Genomic DNA, 16,259 nt, shown 5'->3' with positions numbered 1-16,259 from the left:
TGTTTTTATTCGAAAAAAATGTGCCTTAAAATTACAAAAATTATTCTTTTAAAAATATTTTAAAATTTGTTAAAAAAATTTTAATTTTTAAAAAAATTTTTACGTACTTTATTTTTATATTTTTAATTTTTTTATTTTCTTTTTTGTTTCTTTAATGCTCGCTATTTTTTGTCTCATTCATATTAAACCACCAACCAAAGAATTTTCCATTTATAATTTGAATGTTTTTAAAATCGCTGTTGTATTTCTGCCATTATCTTTGTATAATGCCTTTTCCTCTTCTTTTTACCAGAAGGATTTAGCTTCGAAATGTCATTGCCTCAAGAGCTTTCTTCTCTATTCTGCCATCGTTCTCTCAGCCATGATTGGGTGGAATCTTAATAATTTGCAATTACATCGAGGGCATTGCCAGGGCCGTTGCAAGGAAGGTGGGCTCTCTCTACCGTGCTAGAAAACTTCTAACACCCGAAAGTATCCTGTACCTCTATAAGGCCACTATTCGCCCATGTATGGAGTATTGCTGTCATATTTGGGCCGGTGCATCGGCTACTAGTCTATCGCTCCTTGACAGGGTTCAAAAGAGAGTCGCAAATCTGATAGGCCCTAAACTGGCATCTAAACTTCAGCCTCTGTCCCATCGTCGAAACGTTGCATCCCTCTGCCTGTTCTACAAGTATTATAATGGTGAATGCTCTGAAGAACTGCAAGCACTTGTGCCCCCACGACGTGAACACCCTCGACAGACCAGACAAGCTGCAAAATCCCACCCCCACACTGTAGAAATCCCTAGATGTAAAAGATCTTTCTACTCCAGTAGTTTCTTCCCCAGAACAGCTAGACTTTGGAATTCCATTCCAGGTCACTGCTTCCCCAACCGTACTGACATGCATAAGTTCAAGTGCAACGTGAACCAACATCTCGCTGCCCTAATCCCTACATAGTACCCCAGTAGATGTTTCCCCTGATAGTAGCCCCCTACACCAAAGTAGCAATGTGCCTTGTTTGGAGTGAAAATGTAATAAAAAAAAAAAATTGTATTTGTTATTACGTTCCTGGATCGGTTGAGCTGACTCCTCAAACTGAATTATCTGTATCTTGTATAGATGCCATGAACGTCGGTTTAAAGCTGCAATCGATATCAGGTTCAGCCATTCGCGGTTCCAGCGGCGCACTCCATAAAAGCGAACACACAATATCAGATCGGCATTTTGCTTCAACGTGCTGAGAATTTTTCAGCTGACTACTGTGTCGTTTCTTACAACCCTGGAATGGGACTGTGTTTATAGTGGCATAAGATAAGGTCATTTGTTTGCCGGCGTTGGGTGTGACCAAACTATCGGATACGTCTCGAAAATAGTGTCTGCTGAGGGATGGTATCCGGCAGCGCTAACGGATGGTAGCGTTTGCGACGAATTGGTGCCATAAAATCCAATTGATGCGGCGTAGAAATTGATAGCCTAAAACTTCCAGTCTGCGCAGGTCACAAACTCGTACTGGCTACATTTCGCATCCGTATAGGAGAATGACGCGGACAAGTGCTTGATATATTCTAAGTGTTGTACCTCGTCTGTTGTTATTTTTATTACATTTTCACTCCAAACAAGGCAGAGTGCCACTTCATGTAGGGGACTACTATCGGGGATATAATTTGCATGGACACTATGATAGAAGATGAACAGCAAGATGTCTGTTCACATTACATTTGAACTTCTGCATGCCAATACAGTTGGGAAAGCAGGAACCCGGAAGGGAGTTCCAGAATCTAACAGTTGTCGGGAAGTAACTATTAGAGTAGAAGGCCTTACATCCAAGGATCTCTACTGTGTAGGGGAGGGATTTTGCTGATTGTCGGGTTTGTCGGGATTGTAGTTCGTTAGAGAATCCACCATTTAAATATTTGTAGAACAGGCAGAAGTATGCAACATTTCGTCAATGGGACAGAGGTTGAAGCTTGGATGACAGTTCGAGACCTATCATTTTGGCGACTCCATTTTGAATTCTGTCCAGAAGCCAGATACTAGTAGCAGGTTCGCCAGCCCAAATGTGACAACAATACTCCATACATGGGCGAATGGTGGCCTTGTAGAGGTACAGAATAATATCAGGCGTAAGTTACTTTCTAGCAAGGTAGAGAGAGCCCGCCTTCCTCGCAGCAGGCCTGGCAATGCTCTCACTGTATCTGTTCCAACTCATGTTCCCTGTGAACGTTAAGCCGAGGAATTTAAATGAAGTACTTTCAGGTAATTTATCTTTAGCCATAGCTATTGGTGGTTGAGAAGATTTCTTGTAATTATTGAAGGAAACAAGCTTAGTCATGGCAGCATTGAATGTGGCCATCCATTTTTGTTCTCATTCCATTACAGATTGGAGGTCTTCCTTTAGTTTTTCTGCCATTTCCTTAGATGTGTGTTCATTTGTTTTCCCCATTGTGCTTGTTATAGAGAGTGGTGCCGTCAGTAAATATTCCCATCTCAGAGACAATTTTATCAGGGAGGTTATTTATGCATATTAGGAATAATACAGGTCCAAGAATAGACCCATGAGGTACACCCGTATTTAGATCATATTGTTTAGATGTACAATCGTCGAGGATAACCTGGATTCTTGTCTCATTTATCAAAAGTCTTAGATATATCGAGCGCTACCACTCTACTCTCCTCTGTTTTGCTTCTGGACCAGAGTCGAGCTCGACTGCGACAGAAACTAACACGGATATTGTTGATACCCTTGCCAATATCATCTTCGCAGTTGTATTCATATTATCGTTCGCAATGGTTATGCAACTTCAGCCTCCAGAAGAATGTTACTTAGAACTGAATGTTACCGAGTACTTTATCCGTTATGCCACTGATTCGTGCGGAATAATGTTTGAATTTGTTTTCAGCTCAGGTGTGCCATATGCTTCAAATGTGTTTAAGTTATTTGCTTTCATATTTAAAACGTGAAATTATCTTGTTAAATAAAATCGCCCTTAAAATTGGTTTTCTATTTCTGTTCATATTTGCGTCTTTACAGAACTCCCTGGTTGTCGATAATTCAAATATGTGTGGAAGCGTTTCTAAGAAACCGAATTATAATAATTCTAAAATTGATCCCAAACTGGAAAAGCAAAGCTTCTATACCTGGCTTTTTGATTCTTCCTCGGTCAACCACACCCACAGTTTTAAAGAGCTCACTCTTACGGGTGGAGCCATGCTGGGTGTGTTTAGGAAACCCACAGACAACTTTACCCAAACGATTACCATTGAAAGAACAAGTGGCGACAGGAGCGGCACATTTTACGTAGGACCATCACAAAATCTCATTTTCGAACTCCCTCATACTCACCCCGATTTGGCATATAAGTTGCACGTTTCTGAGGGAGGAACACTCACCACCGAGAAGTCATTAAACGTCAACAACATAACCCTGGATTTGGAAGGTAAACTTTCTGGCGCCAAAGATTTGTACATTGGACCAAATGGCATTGCAATCTTAAGGTAGGTCACATGTTTATTGCTTGCATTAGCAGGCCGCATAAATATTATAGTTTTATTAATTCAGAATAAATACGCATAAATATCATATTTTAATTAAAGTAATTAATGCATCAGAAATACGCATAAATATTATGTTTTAATTCATTCAGAATAAATACGCATAAATATTATATTTTAATCAAAGTAATTAAACATAATGAATATGCATAAACATTATATTTTGATAATTGCAGAATAAATACGCATATATATTATATTTTAATTTATGCAGAATAAATACGCAGAAAGATTATATTTAAATTAATGCAGAATAAATACGCATAAATATTATATTTTAAATTATGCAGAATAAATAGGCATGCATATTATATTTTTTATTAATGCAGAATAAATACGCATAAATATTATATTTTTATTAATGCAGAATAGATACGCATAAATATTCTATTTTAATAATTGCAGAATAAATACGCATAAATATAATATTTTATTAATGCAGAATATATACGCATAAATGCAATGTTTTTATTAATGCAGAATAAATAGCATAAATATTCTATTTTAATATTTGCAGAATAAATACGCATAATATTATATTTTAATTAATGCAGAAAAATACGCATTAATATTGTATTTTTATTAATGCAGAATAAATACGCATAAATATTATATTTTAATTAATGCATAATGAATACGCATAAATATTATATTTGTATTAATGCAGAACAAATACGCATCATATTATATTTTAATTAATGCAGAAAAAATACGCATGAATATTGTATTTTTATTAATGCAGAATAAATACGGAAATGTTATATTTTAATTAATGCAGAATAAATAGGTATAAATATTATATTTTTAATAATGTCAATAGTAAGGGTGCTGGAGGTAAATGTTTATCTGGGCTGACGTTATCCGCCTGATAGTCAGGGACCCGAACCTTGGATTAACCACTAAGGAGGCTGTCCTATCAGCAGGCGCAAAGTACTGGGACTGCTGTATTACCATTTGGTGAGTGGATCTGGACCATGCTGAATCTCTGGTGGGGCCTCTCGATGCCATACTAGTGGGTAATTGTTACGGCTTTACTTTTTCGTGTGCCACAATAAAAAAATTTTCCTGTCTTTTTCTCTCTTACTTTCCCTCTCTGTATTGCTCTAACCAAGTATGCCGACCTATTCCACAAATCCCAAAACCTCAACATGAAATATCTCCAGAATAAAAACTCGATTAAACCTAGAACCCCATCTTCCAACGTAGACCCCTACTACCAGGTCTCTTTCTCCAACATCAGGGGTCTACGTTCCAACCTTCCAGAGGTTGAAACCCAATTACAGGAGAGGAAACCGGACATATTATTTAATGCAGAATAAAATATTTTTATTAATGCAGAATAAATACGCATAATATTATATTTTTATTAATGCAGAATACATACGCATAATATTATATTTTATTAATGTAGGATAAATAAGCATAATATTATATTCTTATTAATGGAGAATTAATCCGCATTATATTATGTTTTTATTTATGCAGGATAATACGTATAAATATTATATTTTGATTTATGTAGTATAAATACGCATAAATATTATATTGTAATTAATGCAGAATATATACGCATAACTATATTTTTGTTAATGCAGATTAAATACGCATAAATATTATATTTTTTATTAATGCCGAATAAATATACATAAATATTTTATTTTTATTAATGCAGAATACATACGCATAATATTATATTTTATTAATGCAGAATTAATACGCATAAATATTATATTTATATTAATGCAGAATATATACGCATAAATATCATATTTTTATTAATGCAGAATACACACTTATAAATATTATATTTTATTAATAGAAAATAAATACGAATAAATATTATATTTTAATCAACGCCGAAAATATACGCATAAATATTATTTTTTAATTAATGCAGAATAAATACGCATAGATATTTCATTGTTATTAATGTAAAATAAATACGCATAAATATTATATTTTTATTAATGCAGAATAAATACGCATAATATTATATTTTAATTAATGCAGAAAAAATTCGCATTAATATTGTATTTTTACTAATGCAGAATAAATACGCATAAATATTATATGTTAATTTATGCAGAACAAATACACATAATATTATATTTTAATTAATGCAGAAAAAATACGCATGAATATTGTATTTTTATTAATGTCGAATAACTACGGATGAATGTTATATTTTTATTAATGCAGAATAAATAGGTATAAATATTATATTTTTATTAATGCAGAACAAATACGCATAAATATTATATTTTACTAATGCAGAATAAATATCAAAAATATTATATTTTAATTAATGCTGAATAAATACGCATAATATTATATTTTTATTAAAACAGAATAAATACGCATCAAGATTTTATTTTAATTAATATAGAATAAATACGCATAAATATTTTATTTTAATTAATGCAGAGTAAAAAGATATAAATATTATATTTTTCTAAATGCAGAATAAATACGCATAAATATTATATTTTTATTTATACGGAATAAATACGAATAAATATTATATTTTAATTAATGCAGAATAAATACGCATAAATATTATATTTTAATTAATGCAGAATAAATACGGATAATATAATATTTTTATTAATGCAGAATAAAATATGTTTTAATTAATGCAGAATAAATACGCATAATATTATATTTTAATTAATGCAGAGTTAATACGCATAAATAATATATTTTAATTAATGCAGAATAAATAGGTATAAATATTATATTTTTCTCAATGCAGAATAAATATGCATAAGATAATATTTTAATTAATGGAGAATAAATAGGTATAAAAATATAATATTTTAATTAATTAAAAATAAATAGGTATAACTATTATTTTTTAATTTATGCAGAATAAATACGCATAAATATTATATTTTTATAAATGCAGAAGAAATACGCGTAATATTATATTTTATTAATGCAGAAAAAATACGAATAAATTATATATTTTATTAACGAAGAATAAATACCCATAATATTATATTTTTATTAATGCAGAATACATATTCATAATATTATATTTGATTAATGTAGGATAAATAAGCTTAATATTATATTCTTATTAATGCCGAATCAATCCGCATAATATTATGTTTATATTTATGCAGGATAATACGTATAAATATTATATTTTAATTTATGCAGTATAAATACGCATAAATATTATATTGTAATTAATGCAGAATATATACGCATAACTATATTTTTGTTAATGCAGATTAAATACGCATAATATTATATTTTTGTTAATGCAGAATAAATACACATAATATTATATTTTTGTTAATGCAGATTAAATACGCATAAATATTATATTTTTGTTAATGCAGATTAAATACGCATAAATATTATATTTTTGTTAATGCAGAATAAATACGCATAATATTATATTTTAATTAATGCAGAATAAATACGCATAAATATTATATTTATATTAATGCAGAACAAATACGCATAAATATTATATTTTTATTAATGCAGAATAAACACTTATAAATATTATATTTAATTAATGGAAAATAAATACGCATAAATATTATATTTTAATTAATGCAGAATAAATACGCATAAATATTATATTTTAATCAACGCCGAATAAATACGCATAAATATTATTTTTTTAATGAATGCAGAATAAATACGTATAGTATAATATTTTAATCAACGCCGAATAAATACGCATAAATATTATATGTTAATTAATGCAGAATAAATACGCATAGATATTATTTTTTAATTAATGCCGAATAAATACGCATAAATATTATATGTTAATTAATGCAGCATAAATACGCATAAATATTATATTTTAATTAATGTAGAATAAATACGCATAATTTTATTTTTTTATTAATGCAGAATAAATACGGAAATGTTATATTTTAATTAATGCAGAATCAATACACATAAATCATATATTTTAATTAATGCAGAATAGATACGCATAAATATTATATTGTTATTAATGCATAATAAATACGCATAAACATTATATTGTTATTAATGCAAAGTAAATACGCATAATATTTTATTTTAATTAATGCAGAATAAATACGCATAAATATTATATTGTTATTAATGCAAAGTAAATACGCATAATATTTTATTTTAATTAATGCAGAATAAATACGCATAAATATTATATTTTTCTTAATGCAGAATAAATACGCATAAATATTATATTTTAATTAATGCAGAATTCTTATTAATTACAAATAGAAATACCACAGGTATTAATCGGAACGTTAAATTTATTTTTACGATAATTACAGGAAGAAGCGAAAGAAACTGAGACATGTTTATTCGTGCATTATGGTCTTCTTAACCGAGTACTTCTTGTAAAAAAAATATTTGAGCTCGAAACCAAAACATAAAGAGTATGAGTCAAGTACGATTACCTTTACGCCAGCTTTATACATTCTTTAAAAGGTGTTTTCAAACCAATTATTCTTAGCATATGTAATCTGTTATTTGAACGATTCGCAGGCGCATTCGTTAAACAGTTGACAAACATAAAAATCCGATGACTACGCCAATATTTTTTTAATTCTGACCTTTTAGCAGCCCTTTTTCCGGATGAAAATCGATTAAAAAGTTTTCCATATTTCTGAATATCCCATACACCTAGTTTCAAGTCTGTGGATCAAAATTCGTTGAGTATATAGGTTAAGTAGTGTCCGCACACACAGATTTTCAGATATATAGATAGATTTTCGCAGAAAACTACTGAGAAGGACTTTTTGTTTAGTCATTTGATGTAAACGTGATTGAAACTGCAGCCACTGTTGTAATGTTTATGATTTGTATTAAGGTGAGTAACATTCCAATCTCACTTGTAAATTTATGTGTGAAAGATATAAACTTAACCCACAATAATCATTGAAGGTATCTCGTATCTTCCTTGATATGTAGTTTATTCTTTTCATCAGCTAATCATGAATCTTCTTTGCTGACACATCCATCATGCCAAGTAGGCTTTCAGGCGTGTTTTGTGAGTTTTCTGTTCGTTGTTTGACGTAAGTTTTCTGTGATATCAGCCTATTGAAAGACATCGCTGTTTTATCATAAATGAAAAGCTTATCTTTAGCTTACCTGTAGTGATCAGCAAATCTGGGGGGGGGTGTTTTGTTTTTGTCGTTGTTTTTTGTTTTTGTTTTTTCTTTTGTTTTATTTTCTTACTCTTCATCGTCAAATGCAAAAATTCTTTTGTTAGCATTGGTTTTCCCAATATTTTTACAGTCTAAATTCTTTCTACAAAGACATCGGATACTTATGGAAGAGACTATATATATATTTTTTTTTTTATTACATTTTCACCCCAAACAAGGCAAATTGCCACTTTGGTGTAGGGGGCTACTATCAGGGGCAACAACTACTGGGGTACTATGTAGGGATTTGGGCAGCAAGGTGTCGGTTCACGTTACACTTGAACTTCTGCACGTCAGTACTGTTGGGGAAGCAGGGACCTGGAATGGAATTCCAGAGTCTAGCGGTTCTGGGGAAGAAACTATTGGAGTAAAAAGATCTTTTACATCTAGGGGCCTCTACAGTGTGGGGGTGGGATCTAGTAGCCTGTCGGGTTTGTCGAGGGTGCTCGCGTCGTGGGGGCACAAGTGATTGCAGTTCATCAAAGCATTCACCACTAAAATACTTGTAGAACAGGCAGAGGGATGCAACATTTCGTCGATGGGACAGAGGCTGAAGCTTAGATGCCAATTCAGGGCCTATCAGATTTGCGACTCTCTTTTGAACCTTGTCAAGGAGCGAGAGACTAGTAGCAGATGCACCAGCCCAGATGTGGCAGCAATACTCCATACATGGGCGAATGGTGGCCTTATAGAGGTACAGGATACTTTCGGGTGTTAGTAGTTTTCTAGCACGGTAGAGAGAGCCTACCTTTCTTGCAGCGGCCCTGGCAATGCCTTCAATGTAATTGTTCCAACTCATGTTTCCTGTGAACGTTAGGCCAAGGAGTTTGAAAGATGGACTCTCAGATAAAGAGTCGTTGGCCATTGCTATTGGTGGTAGAGAGGGTTTCTTGTAATTATTGAATGAAACTAGTTTAGTCTTGGCAGCATTGAACGCGACCAACCACTTTTGTCCCCATTCCACTACAGATTGGAGGTCTTCCTCTAGTGTTTCTGCCATTTCTTTAGAAATGTGTTCATTCGTCTTCCTGTCGTGTCTGCCATAGAGTGTAGTGTCATCAGCATATATACCCATCTCAGAGGCAATGTTGTCGGGGAGGTCATTTATGAATATCAGGAACAATAGAGGTCCAAGGATAGAACCCTGGGGCACTCCTGCATTTATATCATATTGTTTAGATGTGCGACCGTCGAGGACTACCTGGATTTTTCTCTTATCTAAGAAGGATTTAATTATGTTAAGTATTCTACCAGTGATACCGTATGATCTGATTTTACTGAGGAGACCCTCATGCCATACCCTGTCAAAAGCCTTAGATATATCTAGAGCTGCCGCTCTGCCTTCCCCCGCTTTGTCTAGTGATTGGTATATACGTTCAGAGATCACGGTGAGGATGTCATGAAGGTTACCAACACTCTAAGTGAAAGTGATTGTTTGTACAATGAATTGGATTCTAATTTTGAAACAGCCATGTTGTCAGTTTGTGTCGTTAATCACTTGTCCATCATCAGTTCCGTTTTCTTTCTTATTAGAACTGACATTCAAGGAAGGTGTCTGTACAATTGCCCCTCTCCATCGTCTAGAGGTATAAACTTTTTTTACAAGGTAGTTACCACTTATCAAGGCCCGGAGGCCACTCAAGGATAAAGGTTATTGCTTGTACAGTAATGAATACGATAGTACCGTAGTACTTACGAAAACAACAAAAAAAACATTTTAACAACGGACATTTCACAAAAAAGGACAAATAACAGTTCTCTGGGATTGTAACATCGAGCCAATCGGAGAAACATACCTCGTCCTGATCTTGTTTGACGGATTCTACAGAGTGGCTTCCGGGCCTTGATAAGTGGTGACCACCGTTTAAAAAAAAACACCTGCAAAGAAGATTCATCCCAGTTAATCAACAAATCTTTAGTTGTCTTTTCAGCAACTTTTATTATCGATACTTCCCCATTAGAAAGCTGCCGTTTGTTCTAGACTAACGCATTCTGATCCCCTCTATTGGAACGCATCACGGTCCGACACGATGCGCTTTCCTTCACTCCTGATTCTAAACTACTAAATTAACGTATCTTTTTTAATATAAAAATATTTTGCTTATTCCACACTGACAACAGTTTTTGATTTATTCACGACGGTGTTGATATTAGTGAAGACGCGTGGCAGCAATGGGACCTGATGTTTGAGCAGTGAAGAAAATGTATGAGTTTGTACTCGTTCTGTGGCCGGTCGTTGCTCACTTTCTGTTATATCCATTTATATACACATTCTTCCATCCTGTAATGTTTCATATTTTCCATTCTCTATTATCTCGAACTTTTGACTGATATTCTCTCACATATTTCTGGTCAAACTATGCATTCTAGTAAACGATTGTGGAAAGTCTCGCATTCCTCAAATGGAATTAATTGGCGACACACGGAATGCCTCTCTTCCCAGACTTAACACTTATACTATCTTCCCTCCAACTATTGTACAGGACACTAGACTTTCAATCGTAATTGTCAATAACTTGCAAAACCGTCTGCCAATAAATGATCACCAAGAGAAATATAAACAAGGAAATAAGGTTTTATTCCAATCACAAAATATAAACAAGGAAATAAGGTTTTATTCCAATCACAAAATATAAACAAGGAAATAAGGTTTTAGCGATTATTCCAATCACAAAATAAATATGGAAACACTTTCAAATAATAAAAGCTTTTTTTAAATTATTGAGAGAAGACGCCATTTTTTTATTTTAAAGAGTTTCCTTCGCATATTAATATTCAATGGTTTTATTACAATCTTTTATTTAGAACTTCTCCGGCGGATGTGATCCAATTCAATAAAGTTGAGATTCAAGGTGGAGGCGTTTTGATCATCGAATCATCATCGAAAGGAGCAAATCTGGTCGGCAACATTTTGCAAATCGAAAGCGGTGGAGTTCTCCAAGTGGATTACATAACAATTAATGTATCACACCTCATTCTCAACGATGCAGCGAAGATTACAGCTGATGGAAAGGTAATAACATCTTGGATTTTACTTCATTTTTTAATACTTATAATAAAAATATAAAATCCAAGATTGTACGATATTATAATTTAATAATTCCGGTATGAAATAACATTAAACAAATGTTTCTACTTGAATCCAATCTAAACTTTTGTAATCTTTGGTTAAAATAAACAGTCAGGATTATCTGTGTTTCTTTTAAATCCGATAAAATAAAAGTATATAAAATATATTTGGTTTCGAAATTGTTATCAAATCATGAAATGATATAATCTTTAATACAATGTTTTATTTAAATATCAAATATTAGTTTTATTCTTTGTATGATTATGTCATTATCCAATAAAACATGAAACCATCTGTAGACGACAACATTCCGGAATGAAAATTATCTTCATCTCAACACTTATACAGCTTAATTTTCTCCCGAGCATTATCTCCTATTAAAAAAAGATGCATAATTTATATTTACTTAGTGGGGGGGATGAAACCGCTTAAACCGTCTTATACAGCTTAATTTTCTCCCGAGCATTATCTCCTATTAAAAAAAGATACATAATTTATATTTACTTAGTGGGGGTGGGGGGATGAAACCGCTTAAACCGTCTTATACAGCTTAATTTTGTCCCGAGCATTATCTCCTATTAAAAAAAGATGCATAATTTATATTTACTTAGTGGGGTGGTGGGGAGGATGAAACAGCTTTAACCGTCTTATACAGCTTAATTTTCTCCCCAGCATTATCTCCTATTAAAAAAAGATGCATAATTTATATTTACTTAGTGGGGGTGGGGGGAGGATGTAACCGCTTTAACTGTCTTATACAGCTTAATTTTCTCCCGAGCATTATCTCCTATTAAAAAAAAGATGCATAATTTATATTTTCGTGTAAATAATTCATTTTAAACAAAAAAAAACAGATAGTTATTTTAGTGTCTATAAATTTCTAAATTACAATATATATATATATATATATATATTATATTATATTATATTATATTTTTTATTCTTTATGCAAATACAGTCATATCTTGCTACGATGTGCAGACCGTTTGAATCATATTAGATCTCATCAGGCAAGAAAAATTAAAATACAAAAATTAAAAAGGTTCCAGACCTTTTTAATTCTTTTAGGAAAGAAATAATGCCACGACTGGCAATAAGCAAAAATTAAAGTTCTCCTAACATATATATATATATATATATATATATATATATATATATATATATATATATATATATATATATATATGCCACTCTCCGTCCAGGGGAACTAAATTGGTAAAAAGGAAAATTAGCATATACATAAAACGCAATACATCCAGCGCGATGTCGCCTTGGGGTAATAGCCTTGGGGTAGAGGTTTAGGCCATGAGGTTTCGATTTCGAATTGCTAGATTCAGCCACTCTAATGAGTCGTAAATTTGGATAATTATATTTTAAACAATATATATGCCGCTCCCCATTCAGGCGTAACGACAGATTTCAAATCCCGCCATTCTGATGAGTCATAGACGATGAAACACGTTTCAGTAGATAATTATAATTTAAACAATATATTTTTTTTACATAGGAGTCACCACTTATCAAGGCCCAGAGGTCATTCGAAGGTAAAGGTTAAAGCGTGTCCAGTAGTCAATGAGACAATATCATAGTAATCGTTAGAAGTGCAAATTTGATAAATCGGATTGCTTAAGGAGTACGGCTCGTCAATAACTTGTTTACATTGGACTTGAAGACGACCATATTGTAATCAGCTAGAAAGCAGGCAAACGGAAGACAGTTCCACGGGCGTGCGGTTCTAAGTAAGACGATTTGTTTATGGAATTATTTGAATGTAGGTCAAATCCTATTTCCGTAAATGTTGTGGGATACAAATCACCCCTATTTGAGAACTAAGTGGAATCAACCAGTCCTATGAATACCACTGGTTTCAGAGACTTAATGGAGGCATTCATATCATGTTTAACCGTAATGCTACGAACATATTCCTTTCATACCACTTTAGTGGCTCCTGTATTCTTTATGATAAATACATATAATATTTTATACACTTTACACTATTTGTGGTTTATTTCATTTGTAACCCCTAGCACGGGTCTACAAGAGTAACCTAATTTAGTTTCGACATTACTAACAAACAATATTTTTAAAACTATATTTGAGTAAAAACAATATTAAAAATTCTTCTATGAAAGCTAGCTAGACCCCATAATTATATTATACCACACCTGTTCAAACTGCAACACACTTATCACAATATTCTCATGTGGATTTATATTAATTAGAAAAACTTGTTATACTTTCTGAGATATTTCTATTCTATGAAGTTCAGGCGCGAACGTAGAGCCAACAACGTTAGTATACCATCTGTCTTGAAACTAGAGCATACTTACTAAAGTATACATAAACGGATTGATACCAAAAGTCCTTTTTAAAGTTTGTGGCATATTTCCATTCTGTGGCGGCCAGGGACGAACGCAGACTCCCACAATTGTATTATCGCATCCCTGTTCAAACTGAAACATACTTATCAAATTATTCTTATGTGTGTCTATATCAAGAATCCTTGCAATTTTGTTTTATAGTTATTTTTATTTCCATTCTATAGGGACCGTGCGGGTGCGTACGGAGACCTCAAAATTAAACATATCCATTTTTGCTACTTAATATTTCTTCTATCATCGTATGTGATCAGTTAAGTATAATAGCAAACCATATATGGACTTATTCGTGTACACACTGACACACACAGATTTCCAGCTTTATGTTTTATATATATATGTGTGTGTGTGTGTGTGTGTGTGTGTGTGTGTGTGTGTGTGTGTGTGTGTGCGTGCGTATATATCTTTAATAACAAGTAGTAAAAAACATGTTACAAAACACTTTGAAAAAGAGTTAAAAACATATTTACTTTTAAAAAGGAAGCACAACATAAGTGGATAGTTTCGCAGAAATACTTTCCTTCTCATCAGAGGGTAGGATTTAGCAAAATGCGGGATCGGATTTTGCTTGTAAAAGTATTTAATGAAACTACAAGTAAGTCATAGATCTTACTTGGTAAAAGATAGTGAAGCAGAGGGAATACAGCGAAGGAAAGGGTGATTTCACGTTAATGGATAGACTGGTGATGGGGTAAAATATTAAATAACAGTAAATCCAAAAATCCAAAATCCAAAAAAGTTAATTAAATTTCCATTTCCACAAATAAAATCCAAGGGAATCGCGTAATTGGAAGATGGTCCAAAGTAATCCAAAAGGCAGAAATCCGTGCAATAATTCACAAATGGGTACAAGGAAAGGGGAATTCATTCAAATAATGAGTTCAAAAAATAAAAATAAAGATAAGATGTGCGTAGAAAAATTTAAAAACCGACTGTCAAGGCTGGGCTGTTTTAGAAAAATGAGTGAAGAAGAAGCAAAAAAAATTGCATGGTGATGGAGTTCATTTTAGAATAGAAAAGCCAATGTCAAAATGACACAGACAAGATTATGTTGAAAAGGGGCCAAATTTAAAACAAAAAAGGGGTCAACGGAAACATACAAGTTTAATAACTTGTATGTTTCCGTTGACCCCTTCCGTTATCATTAAGAATTAAATTATCAGCAGGAGAAGTTATTATATATATATATATATATATATATATATATATATATATATATATATATATATATATATGTATATATATATATATATATACTAGCAGAAGTACTCGTCGTTGACTGGGTTCAAAAACAGCCTACAGAAAATGGACTGTGATGATAGGTTATGAAAGGAGGGGGTTGTAAAGAAATAGGTTTTGATACTCAAAAAGTTTACCCTAAGCAAAATATGATGAAAGTAAAGATAATATTTGCGAAAATAATTTTTTATATCAACTTGTTTTCCACTCGTAGCCAAGATTGACCTACAAAATGATGTTTCCTTATAAAGAGAAAATGTCAATATATATAATATTATAAATATACAAGAAATAAATGTTACCATAATCAATAAAAGTTACTTTTATGGTAGAAAAGTTGATTGGTTTGTATTTTTAAGTAGTTTGTAATTTTTTTTTTTTAATTCGCGAACCGGTTTAAAAAAAATCAAAATGGCAACGACTTTGAAATGGAGAGCCCCGTTTTCAATTTGAAGGGGGCACCTGACCATTCTGTGTTAACAATTTAAGAGAGTTCCGTCAACATAAGGAATATTTATAAACATATTTTAATGTTTTCCGTTATTTTGTGCTTGAGGAATATTCGATTATGACATGTTAGTTTATATAAAAATTCACTTAAGTAGTTATCGCCTCAAATTTCGGTTTAATTTCGATTCGCTAAAATTATTTCAAGTAAAGAGCATTAAAAACTATTTCAAAACAAAAAAAAACATGAACTGAACATCTATTGACTATGGTAACATTTATTTCTTGTATATATATTTTTCGGGTAGTCGTTTGTTGGCTTTTCTGATAAAACCTCTTACTAAATGATATTGATGAAATATCGAAAAACAAAGAAACAAAAACAGTTTTGAAAAATAATGAAGCTTTACTTACTTTAATAAAA

General features: G+C 32.1%; 1 protein-coding gene across 1 annotated transcript in view; it reads left to right on the top strand.

The window, feature by feature from the left end:
- Positions 1-16,259, top strand: part of LOC145249431 (uncharacterized) — a 911,941-nt gene that overhangs the window by 513,351 nt on the left and 382,331 nt on the right. The window contains exons 67-68 of the mRNA XM_080110989.1: positions 3,016-3,479; positions 11,507-11,714. Coding sequence (XP_079967115.1) covers positions 3,016-3,479; positions 11,507-11,714 — 672 coding nt within the window. The remainder of the gene's footprint in view (positions 1-3,015; positions 3,480-11,506; positions 11,715-16,259) is intronic.

Source organism: Euprymna scolopes, chromosome 28 (assembly GCF_053919585.1).
Source record: "Euprymna scolopes isolate OS-2025 chromosome 28, ASM5391958v1, whole genome shotgun sequence".
Lineage (NCBI taxonomy): Eukaryota > Metazoa > Mollusca > Cephalopoda > Sepiida > Sepiolidae > Euprymna > Euprymna scolopes.
Note: the sequence above shows the minus strand (reverse complement) of the source record. Positions and strands in the feature narration are given on the sequence as shown.